General features: G+C 44.1%; 1 protein-coding gene across 1 annotated transcript; it reads left to right on the top strand.

Moving 5' to 3' along the window:
• The first annotated feature begins 3,013 nt into the window (after positions 1–3,013).
• On the top strand, positions 3,014–16,719 carry angptl2b (angiopoietin-like 2b). Its single transcript, XM_083784792.1, has 5 exons — positions 3,014–3,514; positions 8,779–9,713; positions 12,803–12,996; positions 14,013–14,283; positions 14,760–16,719. The coding sequence occupies exons 2-5, from the start codon at positions 8,804–8,806 to the stop codon at positions 14,957–14,959; spliced, it is 1,575 nt and encodes a 524-aa protein (XP_083640918.1). The 5' UTR covers positions 3,014–3,514; positions 8,779–8,803; the 3' UTR covers positions 14,960–16,719.
• The last annotated feature ends 949 nt before the right edge of the window (positions 16,720–17,668 follow it).

The following is a 17,668-nucleotide window of genomic DNA, read 5'->3' as shown; positions in this document are numbered from 1 at the left end:
TTTGTTAGCTACTTTTCATCCCTACCCACTGGCCTAAACGGTTTTTCAGGTGTGCGAAAGTTTCTTATTTATCGGATAGTTTACAGTTTACAATGTTTTCTTATGACTATTAACAATATATAGTTCCAAGAATATCCCATGTGAGGGACATCACACAGTCTGTACTCTATTTCTTCATGATAGCTTTTCCACTTACTGTGAAGACTGACCAAGCCTTATGTTTTAGTCATGACCAAGTGTAGAAGACAGTATAAAATGTTCAGAAAGTTATTTCTCCTACTGACATGTTTATGCACTCTGTAATCCCCACAGTGGCTTTCTGTAAGTAGCCCTAAAATCCATGGCTACTCGGGGACATCCGCAGTCCTTCACACCCTGATGAAAGTGATGCAGCTGAAAATTGGCGCAAACCAAAATGTCACGCTGAATGGAGAGAGGTGTGACATGTACGGTATTTACGCTGAGAGGGTGCAGCTTTTCCACCGTTATTACTCAATTATTTACAGTAGTCTGCTCTCTTCTCAGTGTGTGTCTTGATTGCTTTTTGGAGTTTGTGTTTATACACAAAGCAGTTAGTCAACATCTGTAACATATTTATTTTCAATGCAGCTCCAGGGGAGAATCCCACATCCTGTACATTGTAAAACAGACTGCAGCGTGCAGAGCCTTACTTGGCAATTTTATTTTACACAAGGCTGCAATAAAAGACTGTGACTACAGAATCTTACGTAATTTACGATGAAACATGGTAGCATGCTGTATACATACTCTTTATCCTTCTTTTACACTTCATCAACATTATTGATGGCCACTTGTCAACAACAGCAACAGTTTTATTATTTTAATTGGAATATTTGCATAGATCAATAGCTACCATATCTTCTCTGTAAGAACCTGCACATTTGACATATCGTGACAAAATGTGTGGACTACAACCATTCACAGAGAGGATTGTGTGCACATCGTTTGCCTGTTTACAACCATTATCATTGTTAAGAGAAAAAAAGATAAACATCTTCCCTAAATAGTCCATATTTAGTGATTGAAATCTAGACTCAATTGAATTTGAATTTTAACAACTGAAAAGCCCATTATAACATCATTGGCTGGACAAAACCCCACTGGCTCTTATTGAAAACATCAAAACAACACAGAAACAACAGGCCAAGTGAATACTGTCACTGCCAATTCCCTCCATACGTAATTTATAGAGCTTTGGCAAGCTGATTAAACTGTGACACATGACTTTCCCTTGTCTCGGCACCACGTTGCAAATCCCTATCACAGTGTCCATCACGTTTCATCTGTGAGCAATAACATAGACAAGTAAACTCAACACTTCTTTCAAGAGGCACATGAGTGAATAAGTGATGTATTGATTCACAGTAAGTTTCCTTCATTTCTGCATTGTCCTACAAGGGTCTATTTCTATTTTGTATGGTTTTAAAATTAAACCCATAACACCAAATTATATTTCATTCAAACATAAAAAATGTGACTTGAAAACATAGGTTGAAACTAATGTTTTGTGTAAAACAAAAACATATCCAGGCACAAGAGGCTACATAAAATCCTTAAATATGGTCATGTAAAGCCCTTTAAGCCTGCATCAGTGACTAAGGGCTATACAAATACATTGAGTTGATATAGTGAGTCTTGCTCAAGGATACTTCAACTTCAACACTAACTCTGGGGGAGCCGGGATCAAACTGGGAACCTTAAGGCCTATTCATAGTCTGGATTTTCGGTGGTGAGGTGACCACCGCTCCAGTGGTGAGGTGACCACCGGAGCTGTAATAACGTGGAGCGGTGGTGAGTAAAAACAGAGAGAAGGGCTGGCGAGAGTGGTGGTTTGCTCTTCACCGCGGCTCAGTGACGTCATGTTGTAGTTTGGTGGTCACCTCACCACCGAAAATATTAGACTATGAATAACGCTTTATTGTTCCCATCCGTCTGCTCTACCGGACACTCTACCCCTGAGCCACTCTCGCCCCCATAACATTAGTGCCGAAAGGCTCATACATAGTCTGGATTTTCGGTGGTTAGGTGACCACCGAACTACAACATGACGTCACGTCACGAGCCGCGGTGAAGAGCAAACCACCGCCACCTTTGCTATGATTACCTATGCATACTGTATGGCTGAAGAAAGCCCAACAAAAATAAGTTGTACTCTTATGTCTTATGTTGTTTGTTCTTAATGAAGACGTAACACTAAAGAAGAACCTTCTTGAACCTTGCTCTCTTCCCAGCAGCCACAGCCGGTCTCACACTAGATACATCTCACTTCCAGGGCTGTAATCAACGGTCGACTATCCCCTCACCAAAACCTGGCCATATTATGCTAACACCTGGAGCAGGGGTTTCCTGAAGAACGTGTAGCCTATAACCTTTTCCCCTCGGGGGCAACCATTTTCATTCAGGGCCAATTAGGATCCTATCACTGTGACTTCACCACTGCCATGCACTGCCATAACAACCAGCCCCAGCCAGAAATAGTGGCAGTGGAAAACCAGTGGACAGTGGGGGCAGGGGCTTGGAAATTTGAGTAGTATGTGTGTGTGTGTGTGTGTGTGTGTGTGTGTGTGTGTGTGTGTGTGTGTGTGTGTGTGTGTGTGTGTGTGTGTGTGTGTGTGTGTGTGTGTGTGTGTGTGTGTGTGTGTGTGTGTGTGTGTGTGTGTGTGTGTGTGTGTGAGAGAGAGAGAGAGAGAGAGAGAGGCTTATGTCTCATGCTTGTGGATCTCTTTTGTGCCAAGGGGAGGAGGGGAGGAGAAGGAGCCCCTGTTGCTTTAAATAAGATTTAGTTGTTTTCTCCAACTGGTCAAACAGGGGTTAAAACAGAAGAAAACAGGGGGAGGACCTCAACTCAATTTATCTACCAACTGAAACATTGTGCCAGTGGATTGTTCATCACTTTACAAAAGCTCTGTGTGAGAAAGAGAGAGAGAGAAAGAGAAAGAGAGAGAGCAGAGAGACAGAGAGAGAGAGAGAGAGAGAGAGAGAGAGAGAGAGAGAGAGAGAGAGAGAGCAGAGAGAGAGAGAGCAGAGAGAGACTGCCTCTTGAGCCATGAGGCAGAAGTGATGGATACAGCCCTCAGAGAGTGACAATCTACTCACAATACACCCTGGACTCTCTATAACTCAGGAAATTATGCTTCTATAAATCTTGTCAAGTTGTCCAATTCATTTGCAAAGTGGATCTTTTCTTTTTTTTTTTACATGTTTACCAGTCTTTTCAGCAAGTTGAACTTATCTGCTGATCTAATGAAGGTGTTTTAATATAAGTAAAAAAAAAAAGGGAAAAAAATACATCTTCTCCACTGGCGGAATGGACTCAGGTGACAAAGAGTGAGTAGCGTGCACAGTGCGGGCAAAGTGCGGGCAAGGGGGACGCAGGACAACAGCAGCACACCAGCTTTCACATTTGTGATGACTTTCTACCAGGGGAAACTTCAATCAGCTCTGCCAAGGCAAGGCAACTGAAGGAGCCTAATCAACAGTCTACAATTATCTGGTAAGCAATAGGTGGCTATTGACATTCCCTTTTGCTGTATTGGTGACTTGTGAAAGTGTGGATGAACTTTCAAAAAGGAAAATGTTACTATGGAGAAATATATGGTATAAATAACCAAATGAAATATTTAAGGTATTATGGTAATGTATAAATGCAATTCTGTAATTATTTCAAAATGCCGTTAGACCTTTCCAAATGGGACTTTGTCTCATCTTAATTAAGATTAACCAGTCATGAACTAACTTGATTTACACATGGCAAAGGGCAATTCAACAGTCTTGCCACTTCAACCAGGTGGTTGACTCTAATGGAGACAAAGTAGAGAGGGGTCATTTCAACACAGGAAGATGCTGGGAGAGTACGCTCTCCGGGGCAAGTGGCCATTAACTTGTGATAAACTATCAGCTTGTCACAAAACATGGGCATGTCACAATAAAAAAGATTGCACAGCACAAAACAAAAGGAATAGGAATTTGAACGAGAACTGTAGGCTACAAGCTGTATATTTTAGGTTTTGCACAATCAAAATCATTAAATTCATGTGGTAACACGAAACAATGGTCTCTGTAAACAAGGGATTACTGTAAAACCGTTTTCTTCGTTAACAGAAAACCACAGTCCCCTCTGAGTACAAAGAGAAATGCTTTTAAGAATGGCTGTGTCAAGCAGTCAGTGGCTTCAGGATGTGCCCCTGGGCTCTTGTGGACAGGCGAGCAGCTTGTTGAATCCCTGCTTTGTTTCTGTGGCCAGAGTGCTGTTTGGATAAGGGGGCTTTGAGGTAGAACGCTGGAGCTTATCGAAACAGTTCCTGAGACCCCCTGCCTCACGGTCTGACTGAGATCACAAGTGGGGGCACGCAACAACACAGAGAAAGAATGATGCATGGAAACAAAACCGAAATTTGGATGTAAATCACTCCTGTTCCATGGAGAGCCAAAACAAACGCTATCCTGCACCGTCTAATCAAGCAGGTACAGGTTAATCACGTTTCAAATGTCATGTTTCGGGGCTTACAAGGATTACATGCTTGAGGAAAGAATGAGGTCACCCTCAAGGTAATGCAATATCACAGATTACCACGAGCAAATTGAATCTGACTCTGATCCAACACATATTGGGTGTCGTACGAGGGGCTCTGCCAGTTCTCCACATAGTTGGTGCTAATGTGAACATGCGGCACAAAGCCGCCTGCAAAGCGCCCGTTCATTTCAGCCACTGACAAATGAGGCGTTAAGCAAGACGTGTTGTGAGCCCCTAGTCCAGATGAGGATGATGTGATTACGGTGCCTTCGGTCAGTGAGCGGGACGATGGTGCTGAATGGGGTCAGGGTAGATCTGACTTATAGGGCAATACAGTAGGTACAGCAGGGTCTATACGGCAGTCTCTCTTTGTCTGCCACCACCATTGACTCTGCATGTGAGTTGTGGCAGCTCACTCTAATGAGGTGGCTAGAATGTGAGGAATGCCATGCTCATGCTGAAATGAGAGGGGCTGGGGGTGAGACGCATCGGCTAGACTGAGCGGGACTGTTTTCCTTCTAATTACCGTGTGCCCGGTATGAGTAAAAAGCAGCACAGCAGCACGATGCCGTTCAGAGACACGCAGAGCTACACACTTGCCTGCTGTGGGTGATTTGGAGTATAATTCGTTAAATGCATGGAGGATTCGTTAAATGCATACAGTACATGTAAGATATTTCAATGTGTTAATACTTTTCATTGTTTGAAATGCATTTTGGATAGATGGATATATGTTGATTCTGATGACATCACCGTCCACAGGCAAATCAGTTTGCCTGTGGACCGCTTATTGAGGCAAATTATTCAGAAAACCCCAGAATACAGAAAGTCTACTGAATGTTCAAAGTTCTAATAAGACCTGCCAATAAAACAGTGAATGGGAAAGTTGTCAGTGTCCTCTCCTCAGATATTGAGCGTGACTGTGACAGGTATGGTGCTGTGTGAAGTGTCCTCTGGGCGTGACTTACAGTATATGTGTCACTTCTCAACACCAGTTAATCATCAGGAGCTATTGGTCAGTCAATGGCAGCTTGTTACAGCGATGTGATGTTTTGATAATAATGAGCCATGGTGGTGGTGGCAGCGGGAGTGGAAATTGGGAGTGGACTCACTCACTGTTGTTCCCCTTGGGGCGGGCAGCCTGTGGATGGGTTCATGACACGCTGTCTCCTGTGAGACAGAAGGACCTCTCTTTGGTGATTATGAGCACATAATTAACAGAAAAAACTGAAACGATATGCACTGTGCATGTACACACACACACAAACACACACACACACACACACACAACACACACAGAATACTTTATTAACAGTTTGAGGTGCAGAGGTTGGTTTACAATGATTGTTAAAAGGATAACACAAAAATCCCTAGGTGCTTGTTTCCATTGTGGTCCACGCATGCACACACGCACACAAACTTCACAGCACGCACACACACTTCACTGCACGCACATGTGGCCCACACATCACCGCACGCACACACTTCACCGCACGCATACTTCACCGCACACACACACGGCACCGCACACATATACCCTTCACTGCACGCACGCACACACACTTCACCTCACACACAGTCGCACACACACACCAGACTTCACCACAAGCTGTAGAAGATTTCCCCTTAGCTTTGAGTTGTATAGGAAGGAACCTACTGTATGGAAGGAGCCTCTGGGCTAACCACGTCCAGCATGGGACTCCTCCATGGCAGCAGCATGTACACAGCAGGCTGCGTGTCTCAGACACAGATCTCATATTCCAGGGAGAAAAACCACAGCAGCCGCTGGCCAAATACAGCCATCAGCACTTGAGATGAGACCTGAGGCCGACTATGTTAGCTTGGTTTGGGCTTACTGATAGGCTATTATTAGTGACTTCTGTAGACTTTGATCTATATGGTCACATCATTCCTGAGCACAGTAAGACAATCTGCCATTTCATTCCACGCTCCATCATATTGACAACTGAGGATCTGTGCTGTGGTAAAACATAATGTGTTACATTCTCAACATGTGCTGAGGTGATGTCATGCTTCTTCGGCAGCATTAGTGCTACGAAAGATACTGCATTGACAGAGGACCGCTTCTAAGTAAAGTCTTCACATAATGTTTAAAAACAGGTGCCTCTGTGGGAAACAACTGGCAAATGCGAGTGCCTTTTTCAGTGAAATCGATACCGCAGTAGTAATCTGTATGTGGGTAACTGTTCTGATGAAGGTCTGATATGTTCAGACAGATCTTTGCTCAGATAGACCAACAGTAAACCAACAGGGTGTGAGGGTTTCATTTCTAAGTAAGCCGTTGCAGTAACAAAATGTGTTTACACATTCTATTCTAGATGGATATAGCGGACCGGGTCAAAGGCTTGAAGGGTCATATTCTTGGAGAGCTCCGCATTTCTCTTCTCCATGTATCCAACCTAATGTGCTGGACATGCGCCCAGAGAGTAACCAGACAAAACCACAGCTCCCTCCTGCTTTTTGAATGGTCAGTTATCTTTCTCATACAGTATAGGGGGCAAGTGGAGCATAAGTGAGATTGACAACCACTCCTTCCAACACTGCCCAATATGTGCCATTCTATGCAATGCTTTCTGATCGGAAAAGCTCCTTCTGGCTGAGGGGAGGTGTTGCACAGGACTCCTGTAATCCAATATGCAGCAGCTTTCAATTAAAGAAGCCCCAGGGGCTTGAGGGCCTTGTTATCCTTACACAGGAGTCACATTCTCCTTTGCACTCAGTGGCATCCCCCTATGCTTCTAATAACAGCACATCAACCTTCAAAATGCTGGCCCCCGCTTGTTTTTCTAATAAAAATGCCTGCACTTTGGATTCAGGGTACCAACAGCCCAGAACCTCATTTCAATGCGTTCCTGAAGAAAATTACGAGTTGTACCTTGAAGGTGCGGATGGAGACAGTACTTGTAGAGTTGTCTAAACACGGTCATATCTCAGATGTTGGCAGTGAAAACAAACAGAGCCAGATAAGGTTTGGGTTGTATAACACTCCCATTAGGCTGCTTAGTTTGCACGCCAGGTGGTAAAGTTGCGAAAGGTTAATTCCCTTACAGGCCTCAACTATGCTTGGAACGGCAGAGTGCAAAAAGAGACACGGGGGAATATTTATTATTATTATTACTGCTTGCCTCGTCAATACAAACTCATCTGCCTCTTTTGGTAAAGGCTGTGGTTCAGGTCTGATGCAACGAGATCAATATTTAAAACAGATCCACGAATAGCATCATCTGAGTGTCTCACATTTTCCATAAGCAAAGGCATCCAGGCCCGTGGAGAGAAGATAGGAGTGTTTTCATGTGTGTCAAGGCCTCGCAGTGGCAGTCACCCAAGGAGAACCAGAGCCAGGACGCCTAACTAAAGCTAAACACTCTCCCTTGACAGCAATGTAGCAAAAGCAGCCACTGAAGAGATCAGCACGTCATTAAGAAGGATTAGTAGCTTTCAAACAGTCACTACTAAACACATTTGATAGAACAGAAAGAGAATTTACCCAAACCATCGGTGAAAGCCAAATGTCCACTGTCCACAATAAATTAGACAAAGTGTCTTAACGGAATACTTTTGTGTCATTTTATTATTTCAGTAATTATACATACCCTGACCCAGTGCTGTTATGACCACACAGAGGGTCTCCTAAATTCACAACACACATTTATGTATTTATGTATTGTAATTTATAAATAGCATATTTACATATTTATATAACTCTGTGGCTTATATATTACATAATTCAAAGGCACAGCATCCATTGGTGCACTCAGCAGGGGACGTGTATACAGTTTCATTCCAGCTCTAATCCTTTCTGGTGGCCTATATTTTGTGAAATCTCTAATGACCTGCAGCCTTCCCCTGGTTGGGATATGTAATGAATAGGGCTTCCCTGGGCAGTCTGAGTCCCTGAGCTGTGTGCCTGCCTGCTTCTGTCGAGTAATAGACACTGCGAACAGGGCATCCTGAGGGACAGCCTGTTTCTGGTCTCAATCAGACAGGCTGTAAAGAACTCCATTGATGCTCTAGCTGGCAGACAGCAAGGAAGCATGGAAATGGTTCCATGAGGCTTGCACTGAGAGCCCATGTCCCAGCAGGTCTGCTTAACATGCACTTTCTCTAGGTGCCAACTGCAAGTCATTAATGACTCTACTGTATGTGGTCAATCTCAACAAGACGTGGTGGTACGCTCTTTTAACACATATATTTTCCTTGTCCCTATTCCATCCCTGTCTCAGGCGTCGGTGAGTTTTACCCAAGCTGATGGCGCTCCCTTCAGTGATTCTGCTGGGCCTGCTTCTAACATATGGACTGGTCTCTGGGGCCGAGCAGTCTCAGACGGACCCCACAAAGGACCAGGCCGGTGGTCAGGAGAAGGTCCAGGAGTTTGAGAGCAGCGACGATGGCCTGGAAAGAGAGTTTCTATATGCGGGAAGGACCAAGCGTGCTCCACCTGAAATGCCACAGGACAAGTGTTCCTACACCTTTATCGTGCCCCAGCAAAAAGTAACCGGGGCCATCTGCGTCAACTCCAAGGACCCCGAGGGCCAGCTGGAGAACCGGGTCAACAAGCAGGAGCTCGAGCTGCTTAACGTAGAGCTGCAGAAGCAGAAGAGACAGATTGAGACATTGCAGCAGCTGGTGGAGGTGGACGGAGGTATCGTGAACGAGGTGAAGCTGCTGAGGAAGGAGAGCCGCAACATGAACTCCCGGGTCACCCAGCTGTACATGCAGCTGCTGCATGAGATCATCAGGAAGAGGGACAATGCCCTGGAGCTGGCTCAGATGGAGAACAGAATCCTCAACCAAACCTCTGAGATGCAGCAGCTGACCAGTCGATACAAAGACCTGGAGCACAAGTACCAGCACCTGGCCACCCTGGCCACCAACCAGTCTGCCCTCATCGCTCTGCTGGAGGAGCAGTGTCAGAGCCGGCCCGCTCCCCGCCCCGCCCCCGTTCCCCAGCCCAGGCCGCGGCCGCATCCGCAGCCCCCTCCGATATCGCCGCCACTTAACAGACCCTACCAGCCTCCCGTCATGCCGCGCATCAACAACCGAGATCACATCACCAACGAGATCCAGAGCGACCAGAAGTCTATACCGCCGGTCCTTCCCACCATGCCCACATTGCCGGGGGCGACGCACGGCCCCTCCACCACCAACAAGCCGTCTGGTGAGTGAGTCTTCCAGTGTCACATATGAAAAGGGTCCTTTCTTCACTAACAAAGGGAATTTGTTGTAAAAGTTCCACTTATGTGGAAAAAGCAGAACTGGTCATTTCCGATGAAATCTCAACCAACCAACAAACAGCAAACAAACAGCGTCTGAAAACAAGTGTGTGCGTGTATGGGTGTGTGTGTGTGTGTGTGTGTGTGTGTGTCCATGCATGCGTGTGACTGTGTGTGTGTCAGGCTCAGCTCCAGGATGAAATGACTGAGGGTGCAGTTGAAAATGGCGAGGGGGCACACATAATTTTATACTGTATGTACATGAAACTTAAACTGAGGGGACAGAATTTGCAACTGAGGGTGCATGGCCCCCTCTGCACCCCATGGTGCCGGGCCTGGTGTGTGTGTGTGTGTGTGTGTGTGTGTGTGTGTGTGTGTGTGTGTGTGTGTGTGTGTGTGTGTGTGTGTGTGTGTGTGTGTGTGTGTGTGCGTGCGTGTTTGCGTGCGTGCATGCGTCAGAGTGTGTCTGTGGATAAGTGGGTAGATTTCTATATGTGTACGTCCCCACTGGAACGCCTAATCATTAATCACAAGACAACAGCAAGTGTCCATTCTTCACACCATTGTCAGCTTAAATAATAATTCCCACGCATTCCTCAACAAAAGGGCTCTCAGGCAGAACAGAGATGCTGTTGTCTAGACGCCTTTGAGATGCATATAATCTAAAAAGCCTTGATAGAAACCACAATTCAAAGCATAGTAGTGAAAGGGCAAACACATCGTGTGTGTCTCCATGGCTAGTTGAAGCCAAGCCCATGGGTTTCCCAAGTGTGCTATTCGAAGGGAGAGATTTTAAAATCAACCCTAAATGGTGTTTTTACGTTATAAATTGCTAAAGAATACGCTTTTTATTATTTGCTGCCCTCATTTGTTTTTCAGAAGGCCTTCCTTTGGTCTCACATCGAAGGGAAAGAGAGGGCAAACTAAAAAAAATTAATCCCATAGCACTACTTTTAAGTGTTTTCCATTGACATTTCGTCCTACCACTTGCTGTTCTCACTGCTGCATGTGAACAGTGCTCTTTGTTTGTAATGTGTGAAGGGACGTAAGCAATTTCCTGCCAACGACCGTGCAACTTACACCCCAAAAGTGACTTAAACATGAAGGGAAAAAAGTCCTTTACAATTAGGAAATGAGAGAGAGAGGAGGAGGGGGTGTGAATGAGTGAGAGAGATGGGAAAGGGAGTGCACTAGACAGGGGAGAAAGCGAAAGGGAGGGGGTGAAGTATGGACAGATAGAGATAGAGTCAGTGTGATGTCATTTGTTCCAGTTTCACCACAGGCAAGAATCAGTCAGATGTTCCACCAAAGCTGCAGACTTTATCAGGCAGAACACAGCAGGGCGGCACTGGCTTGTGTCTGTTCTGTTTTTAACACAGAGAGATGGATACCTTCCAGAAAACCTTAAGACAAAATAAACATGAACCGTTTGCCACTTCATCCCTAGTTTCTGAGCAGTAAATAGGTTCAGAATCAGTGGTCTGTGCCTTTTCATGTCATTGTATACAGTATATGACAGTAGTAGGAATTGTTCATCCTTGTCTTCCAAATGCTACTTTTATCAATGGCCTTCCTTTCTTTCACACACGCCCGTGCGAAGGCGCGCACACACACACACACACACACACACACACACACACACACACACACACACACACACACACACACACACACACACACACACACACACACTCTCTCACTTTTTCTTTTTACATGTCTCACGCACACAAACTTTAGACCTACATCTCCATGTGAACCTTAATATGTGTGTCCATTGTATTTGAGCACTTTGTAAACGGGCCAGTTGGCAAACCGAACAGGTGTGAAATCTCAGAGAGGTTAAACACTTTTACAAAATTCACAGCCAATTGGAGCAGGGGAGCCAGTGGCCCCATTAGAGCATTTTTTCCCATATCAGCCGACTTGGGATCTTTAACGGTAGGAAAGAAATGGCACACAGGCAGAATGCCAACCGCTCTCACTGATACGGTATGGTTTGGAGGAGAAAACTGAGCCCAACTGAACATGTGCAGAATCTAACACAAACCTCAATAAATCTTACCCAGCATAACAATGTTAAACACAATACTTCTTAGACTATGGCTGTGGTCAGTGTTTCCATTCAGATCCGTTTTCCCCAGTTTAAGTCATAAAACAGATGCAAATGGAGTCAAGAGGTCAAACACAACTGAGTCATTTTTCTTTTCTTCAAGCTTAAGGGTGATTTATACTTAGTTGTATGCCGGTGTCGCACCGAAAATAGCAGATCACAATGCGTACTGCCACGGCGACGCATTGCGAGGTTGTTAATCGTCTCTTTTCGGTGTGTGTGACAAGGAGTGCAACCCAATATAAATCAGACATTAGACTGCCATTACACTACACTTTTCCGTTCACAATGTGACCTCCAAATGCTACCACACACTGGTGATGTAAGGCAAGAACTTTTCAAGCATTTTCTTAAACGAATCAAATCCCAGAAGTCCACTCTATTCAACACAATGACGTAAGGCCCATAAGAAGTCTGACCACTGAACAGCGTACTCCCGCTGAAAATGAAGTATATTACGTTTCAAGTAAGTCTAACATGCCTAAGATAATTTCAAACAAATGACTTGATCAAAACAGCGATCAAAACAAATGGCATGTTTTATTTGAGTACGAGCCCAGTTCAGTGAAACAACAGCCATACATCCCTCACTGAGGAGAAATCACCTGGTGATCTATTGCTTGTGCTACTGTTTCATCACTGAGTCACGACTCGCCTTGCCCACATGCCAGTGTTGCTTTTGGCCGCACAGCCCGCAACCATTTCCCTTGTGAGAGCAACAGCCAAAGTCAATTCCACCCTTAAACTGGGAGCATTCCCTGCAGAAAAAATGTGATTCCCTATGTCTGAATAACTCGGTCTGTGTAGCGATTTCTCCATGTCCCCATCTTAACTCTTGTGATATTCTGTGATGGTGTGAGGGGGTCATGAATTTAAGTGAATTGTTTTCAGCCCCAATTCTAATGCACCCATTGTGCTTCACAGGTCCATTTAAGGACTGTCTGCAGGCACTGGATGATGGCCATACATCCAGCGGCATGTACCTGGTGAAGCCAGAGAATGCCAACCGGCTCATGCAGGTCTGGTGCGACCAGAGGCACGACCCAGGCGGCTGGACTGTGATTCAGAGGAGGGTAGACGGCTCCGTCAATTTCTTCAGGAACTGGGAGACGTACAAGGTGTGCAGACCCGGCGCCAAATCAAAGACCTCATAGTTTGAACTAGGATTTGTGAGGCTCACGTGTGTTGTTTTGACTCTAACCAGATGTGAGTGAATCATGAGTTGGTAATTGCCGAGGATTTGAGAGTGCCTGATTTGTTACCTGCTAAGGCTCTGCTCCAGTCAATCACTGGCCTCATGACTCATAACATCCAACACAGTCAGTGAAATTAGTTCATGCACGACAAGCGCTCATGAGAAAAATATGTCAGAGACAGCCTGCCATTTTAGAAACAAATCTATCAATAGTTGATTTGACACTCATGAAAAATGTTACTTTTGGAGCATGCGTGGCACAGAAATGACTTGTCATAGCGACAGAACTCCAAACAAGCAGGTCTGTCTGTGGCCACTGGCCAGTGTTAAAGAGTGAGGAGAGACTGTTACCAGATGGAAGGGTAATTTATCAATGTGGGTGCTTGAACAAGGTGAAGCAGTTCAATGAGGTATAATAGATTTCAAGCTAACAATTTACACAGGCTCTGATTAAATCCTTGACAAGGTCAATAGAACGGATCTTTCCAGGACCTTAACATTAAACCCTAAACCACAAGGGATACCGAATAACATTTGTTCTCTTGCAGAGGGCCTTCACATGATTCAAAGCATGTGCCGAGTAATGGGTGCCATACCAACACATAAGCAGAAACACTATAGCAGGATAAACTGTGTTACAGTATTTCTGATCCCTCTAACTAGATACACTGCAGGCAACAGTTCTTTCAATAACAGGATAATAGTGGAAACCTGGGCACACAATGCTCACCATAAACCAGACACATGGTCCATTTGCTAAGATATTCCCTGATAATAACCAACACCGTAAAATAACTAAATCTACAATTACCTCCCACACATGGAGGCACGACCCTGAATTACCCCCACGACACCAACAGTTTCCAAGCCATTAAAGAAGAACTCTAAAAACGTTGAGTCTGTTTTGCTGACGTTGTCTCTCATCTCTTCCCCTCACAGCAAGGTTTTGGCAATATTGATGGTGAATACTGGCTGGGCCTGGAGAATATCTACTGGCTGACCAACCAGGCAAACTACAAGCTACTGGTCACACTGGAGGACTGGTCCGGCAGGAAGGTGTTTGCGGAGTACGCCAGCTTCAGGGTGGAGGCCGAAACTGACTTCTACAAACTGAAGGTGGGCCGTTACCACGGCAATGCTGGAGACTCCCTCACCTGGCATAACGGCAAACAGTTCACAACTTTGGACAGAGACCATGACGTGTACACAGGTGGGAGTTATGAATGATTACGACTACACATATTTTCTCAATAAACCCTTTTCACAGCTGACAGTTTGATGGGTAAACACAGCTGAAGGTAATAAGATTATGTTTCATTTAGGTGTTGCTGCGTGCGAGCATAGGCCGTTACGTTCCTGTTGTTGACGTCATGCTGGCACACTGAAACAACTAAATAAAGTTTTTACCTGTGAAAATGGTCCACTATGTGAATTCGGACAGTTTTAACAATGAATAAGACATTGCCAGGAAAACATAACATAGATAAATCAATCTGTATTGTGATTATTTACAGTATTATGATTCCAAGGGCAGAGTGTGTCTGTCTGTACTGTATGTATGTTTTTAACTACTTAAGCCCTACTTAGCAAGCTCATTGAGTAGCGAGACAATGCGTTTGTGATCTTGTAGATCTGCTATTTTTTAAGACTATTAATGAAAGTGGTTACTTATTTGCCTCTTCTCAGGTAACTGTGCCCACTACCAGAAGGGAGGTTGGTGGTACAATTCCTGCGCCCATTCTAACCTGAACGGAGTTTGGTACAGAGGAGGACACTACCGCAGCCGCTACCAGGATGGAGTCTACTGGGCCGAGTTCCGAGGCGGCGCCTACTCTCTGAAGAAAGTAGTCATGATGATCCGTCCAAACCCAAATACCTTCCACTAGGCATAAGAAAAAACACTTGTATGCCGCCGTCACTACTCAAGATCCTTTTTCGTAGTGCCTGAAGTCCATTCTGTTTCATGGAGTGGCACCTATAAAAAAGCCAGTTCACAAAGAGGAAGAGGAGATGTTGAAAGTGCAATATCAAAGCGTCATGCTTGAACTATTCGTGAACTGAACTCTGGTACTGTACCTCCCCAAAGCCCCTACAAATATGTGTATCTGATTTCAGTGGGCCTTACTTTTATGCTTTTTTATGCTATACTCAATATAGCAATGTGCCAATTGCTCAGGAGACGTGTCCGGTACACTGCCTTTGATCCAGTGCTGACCTGGAGTTTGGGATGAGAAACCTGCTATGTTGACTTGATATGGCCAGTGTTTACTCTTGATTTTCGCATAAGAGATAAGACCTTGAACATCATTAACGGTTTCGGTAATTCAGCAGAGTACAAATTCAGTATATTGTAGCATAAGACAGTAATTGTTTTTTTATAACGCAATAACATGCAGATGAAGATGACACAGGAAACAGTATCCAGTGGCTAGCTTTTAATTTCATTTAAAGTAAATTGCGGGTGTTTAACTTATGCAAGGGATAATCAACGAGGAGCCATGCAGTTATTAAAGAATAATGCATGGTGTGGAGCAGTGGTTCTCAAAGTGGTTCTCAGGGTTCCTTGAGGGGGTTGAGAGTGTACAAATGGAACCAATTTGTACACCCTCAGAATTACAGGGGTCTTTGAAATTAAATGGTTTGAGAACCATTGGTGTGGAGGCTCGTAATCTTGCTGAGGTTAGTATGTTTATTTTTCAATTGCCACATGGCTCAGAGTTGACTGTCCCACTCATACCATGGCCACTGATCTACAATTACAATATAGATTAGTGTTTATTCATATTTTGGGGAAATTCACAATATAAATAGAAACTCTGCATTTGCACAATACTCATCAACATTGGAATAGACATTACCATAGTAACAAATAGTCGCTAAGCTCGCCATAGAAACAACCTGGACATGAGCACCAGGTAAGTCGATCTGCCGACGCACACACACGGACGCACGCACACCCCGTACGTTTTATGTTCCCCAAACAGGATACTGGTAAACGTTATGTTGAATCCAATGCTTTTTTCAGCTTAATTAACTGTTCAAACAGATGAGGCCACTACAGCAAAGCTGTACGGTTTATTAGATTGCACACCCTCCGGTCAGTCAGAATCGATTATTATCTGTGGCCATGGTATAAAGAAACAATAACAATATTCCTGAAGTGTGAGGCCGGTGTTGATAATCAGGTGAGTGTTCTTCATGGCACTATCATATAACATAAAATACAGTAAGGTTACATAAAGCACTGTTATTTTCCCTTACCTGGTATAACAACATTTGATTTTGTTTTTCTCATAATCATTACTTTCAACAACTGATTACTGACTGATCGTTCTATGTTATTTGGACAAGCAAAAGATCCAAGAATATGTATCAACCACATGTATCAACCACAAAACCTTTATAGAACTGCAGTATCTTCACAGTCATGTCTTAAACAGGCTTTTTACATCATTTGTTGTTTTAACAGGTAGGCCTATTCATTTGCTTGTATGAATCAAGCAGTCTATGTACTGTATAAATATATTGGTTTGTTGATGTCAATAGGTCCAACACGTTGTGTCTGTACATAAAAGATATTTGTAATATAATGTAACAAAATCTATCATGTATCACAATTATGTTGCAATAAAATATGTACAGCTCATGTCTTTCTTCTATTGTGTCATGATAATCAGATTTCATGCTCAACACCGTTACATTGTGTTAACATCCATAATGCTAACACAACTACAGCAGATGAGAGAACACAGCTGAGGAATTACTAACCTAACCTTTAACCTAACTCAGCATCTAGAAACATTCCTTCCAGTAATACAAAAAAAAGCATTTGGAATTCTTTTTAGCACACCACATAAAGTTTTACAGTCCACTCAAATCATTTGCTGTGAATGTGCCATGTCATTTCTCCTGACAATACCCAGCCTCTTCTGACTTTAAAATGAGTGTGTTCACATGCATGTACAGTACACGACAATCGTCACAATCCAACTTGCAGTCTATACATGACTGATTACTTAGTATTTTCTTTGACAGAAATTAAATTCATGTCATGCCATGGGCTAACGTAGCATTCTCCTCCAATGTGCGGAACCCAGCGAATTACTGTAGCATCACAAGTGGTCTGTATAATATTGATGTGTTACTGAGGCTGTAATTCAGGCAAAGCACAGAGGGGCTGTTTGCTGTCGAGGCCTCCCAAAGCAAGCCAGGGCTCCATGGGATCTGTGGGGATTAGGGTGATTATCAAAGACATTGTCATCTCCGCTAACGGTGCCTCTGTGGACACTGCATCTACAAGAAAGGAGAGACAGAGTCTGTGATCTATCGTATGTCAACCACAGAAGGAGTCAGTGGAGCAGTGAAATAAAATGAAAAATAAAATGTGACAGGCTGTAAAACCTCACACACGAATTAGTCCCTTTTGCTCACAGCCGACAACCTTTATTGCGCCTCGTGACAGTGAGATTTCCAAAGGCTGCTGGAAAATGTAGCAATAAAAGGAGAGCGAGGCAAACACCCGAGCAGTACCAGTGCACTGACTAGATAGACTAGTATAGGTGACATAAAGGAGAGGACACATTTGTTGGATCTAT

Source organism: Protomyctophum parallelum, assembly GCF_964188405.1.
Source record: "Protomyctophum parallelum genome assembly, chromosome: 15".
Lineage (NCBI taxonomy): Eukaryota > Metazoa > Chordata > Actinopteri > Myctophiformes > Myctophidae > Protomyctophum > Protomyctophum parallelum.
The sequence above is the reverse complement of the archived record's forward strand: the minus strand, read 5'-3'. Positions and strand labels throughout refer to the sequence as shown.